The sequence below is a fragment of the Pelophylax lessonae genome (genome assembly GCF_965119305.1).
Source record: "Pelophylax lessonae genome assembly, chromosome: 6".
In the NCBI taxonomy this organism is placed as follows: domain Eukaryota; kingdom Metazoa; phylum Chordata; class Amphibia; order Anura; family Ranidae; genus Pelophylax; species Pelophylax lessonae.
In genome coordinates this window covers 82380312-82383740 of record NC_138773.1, presented here as the reverse complement: position 1 = coordinate 82383740, position 3429 = coordinate 82380312, and the positions used below count along the sequence as shown (strand labels likewise).

At 38.1% G+C, this 3429-nt stretch overlaps 1 protein-coding gene across 1 annotated transcript; it reads right to left on the bottom strand.

Moving 5' to 3' along the window:
• Positions 1-1750: 1750 nt before the first annotated feature.
• Positions 1751-2854, bottom strand: LOC309558621 (chemerin-like receptor 1; the record flags this gene model as incomplete). The annotated part of the gene is made up of 1 exon (XM_082261688.1): positions 1751-2854. One exon carries the CDS (start codon positions 2852-2854, stop codon positions 1751-1753), a length of 1104 nt encoding a protein of 367 aa, XP_082117814.1.
• Positions 2855-3429: the final 575 nt, after the last annotated feature.

Genomic DNA, 3429 nt, shown 5'->3' with positions numbered 1-3429 from the left:
CTAACACTTACTGCAAGTCCCTCACAATCCATATGATTAACGCAGCAAAACTCTGTATCCCTCTACACTGGGGTTCCTGCCATGCTCCCTCGCTAGAGGACTGGTTTAAGAAAATAAACAAAATAGCTGAAATGGAGGAACTTATTCATATTGCACGCGACACGGCATCAAATTTTTATGACACCTGGGCCCGTTGGACACATTTTGGTTCTTCAAACCTGTTCTCCAACACCATGCAAACTAACATTAGCCAAAACACAGACTAGAGAATATCACCCTTTGTTAGCTTATCCGGACATTATACATGTTGGTCAACAAGACAACTTAGTGCTTACTTACCTGGTATATACTCCGATATCTTTATATGCCCTACCCTTACCCCTCCACATGCTTTACACAGTTTTTTTTCCTGGAATTTAGGATAATATGCTCTTTATAAATATATATTTGAGTTTAAGAGTGTTACTTTAAAGATGCATTTTGTAATTTTCCTGCAACATGTTGATGTTTCCTGTTTTACATTGTGTTCATTTATTTTCAATAAAATCTTTTATGGAAAAAAAAAAAAAAAATATGTCAAATGCACATACACTGTATTCTTATGGGAAGATTTCTGTTGAAATGAATAATCTGGCGAATGAGACTCTTTAACATTGATAACCAGTAATTGAGATAACAATGTAATATATCAGCAGGACTCAAGACAGTAAAGAAGAGTGGTTTTATTTTGATACATTTTGTATTCTGTTAAACTAAAGAAGGTTTAAGCCAAAACATATCCTCCTTATTTTATAGCACAAAGTAATGTTTCATTTGAAAAATGTAATCAAGGTTAATGGAGTCCTTTAGGTGTTTTTTCCATTATTGAGCATGAAACAACTCCTGCAGGTTTCCTCAGGGAGTTTCCTATAATAAGGATTGGCCACCTTGTGTAGGTTGGCCATCTATTATCTTGACTTGGCTTGACTGGTAGGCAGCCTGTACTGGGGGGCACTTGCTGGATCTCATCAAAAGCTCTGCTCTCTGAACAGAATATGTACAGCACAGTGAAGATATCACTGCTACTGTTAAGGCATTTGGTACACACAAAGTGGATTTATTGCTCATATGGCTATTGTGCTCGGAATTCAGCGTTAAGCTAATGTATATGGGCTGACCCAACCAAAAATTTCTTATATCTCTCACAGTCTTTGGCAGTGAGGTCTGTCCATCCACCCACTGTTCAGTTTACAAGGGGTCTTGTCTAAACAATAGATGATTCTTCCATTTAAATATTTTCTTTTTAGTTAGGCTTTCCCTTTAAAAGTACATTTAGTTGTTCTTAAGGATAAGTTTTTCTTACGTTTTTTTAATTTTTTTTAAGTTGCTTTTTAAGGATAAGTCCAGTCAAAACCTAACTAACGCTAAACCTGCTCTTTGCCACATTTTAAGACTATTCTATCAAACCCTGTAAAACAAAAATCACTGTACTTACCGGTCCGGTCTCCAGCGACAGAAGCTCTGTGCAGGAGAGGACTGACAACAGCTGTGAAATGCCTGGGAAGTGACGTCACCCATAGACTTACTGTGGGGCTTCTATTGTCGAGGTGCCTCTGCTACACCTGCCTCCGCGATGAAGCCCCTGCTGACAGCTCAGCGTGGGACTGGACCAGATTGGGTGTAGAAAAGGTAAGTACAGTGATTTTTGCTTTCCAATAGTCTTAGAATGTGGCAAAGAGTAGATTTAGCGTTAGTTCATTTTTGACTGGACTTATCCTTTAATGCTTATGCTACTTAAGAAATCAACAAGGCCAGCCCTAGCCTGTCGGCCAACCAGCACATACATTATGGGGTTCAAGGAACAGTTGACATAGGCAATGGTAACCAGGAGTGGCATAAAGGTCATGACTTTAAACATGACTATTAAATTCATATTTCTAACAGCAGTCAAAAAAATTATTTCACCTAGAATGAGCGGTGTCCATGTGACAAAGTACACTATAATGATGGTGATGACTATTTGATAGAGCCGATAAGTGTTCACAGTCTGAGACTTTCGGGCCTGTATAGCTATGGTTATATTGGAAAATATTATAACACAGAACGGAAAGAAATAGCCAATCACCAGGAAAGGAATACTAAAACACTGTGCTGAAAATATTATGTCATTCCAAGTAGCTAGTGTGTTCTCATCCACGCAACATTCTTCAGGTGTACATTCCTTGAAAAAATAACTGAACTTTTTGTGCACTTCTAGGGAAACCTTCTTTTCTAAGCTTAGAGGTTCAGTTAAATTATATGTAGGGTTAGATGACCCATTGTCATTGTCTTTAACACAATTAAAATTGCAATAACTGCTTTCTCCAATTTTAAACTCACCACTAAAAAACAAAACTGGAAGACTGGTAAATATGGTTATCATCCATATCATTATGCAAGTCCATCGTGAAACACGTTGCGAGATAAACTTCCGATGAAATATTGGCTTCGCCACTGACAGAACCCGACTGAGATTTAAGGCTATAAGAATGAAGATGCTAGCATACATATTAACACAAATAACAAAGAGAAACATCTTACAGATGTGCTTTCCGAAGGGCCAATTGCCCTGTAACATAGCGAAGATGTGCAGAGGCAATAGGAGGATAGAGACAAAATCAGTGATAGCCAGGTTCAAGAACCAGATTTTGGATTTATGTTTCTTCATTACAAATATGTTGAAAAAGATGACGATGGCATTGCCAATCAGTCCTATGACGCAGGTTGCTAGAGCTAGCACAAAGTTTACATAATGAAGACGAGCAGAATACTTTGCTTGATATGCCATAAGTTCCATCATTTCTCCAGTGGAATAACAGGGGCTGGACAAAGACATTGTCCCTCTTGAAAGATTGAAGCTGAAAATTAATAGAATGGGAAAGGGCGTCAACACATTTTATACAAAACTCTCATATTTATTGATATTTATTTTATTCAATGTATGTTTAAATACATTTGGTAAGGATCTGGGTCTGTTTTAGTATCCTCTTTTAATCACTTGTACAATAGACTGGGAGAAAGGGGCTAGGAGCCAGTCAATCGTACTGAACTAGGTGGGGCACCTTAGCAACTTTTCCACCTGCGATTTCTACCTTTCTACTCTAACCCATCTCCCTATATGCCTGATTTTCCTCTACTACCTTCCTAACTGCCCTTGAACTTGCTGAGATCTTGCTTTTCTGTTTGTCTGGACGTACTATCATTCTGTTACCCTGTTGGAAATAAGTAAAGGACTTGGATGCTGATATGCTGATTACTCACCTTAATGCCTTATCTGGGACATGTTGTCTATTTCTTGTCAAATACATTGACCCGAGTCAACATAACTAAGGTATTAATGTTTTCTGGAAGTGTCAACCATTATCCTGACCTCTGTAATGTGCATTGTATACAAGAGATGTTTAATGGCAT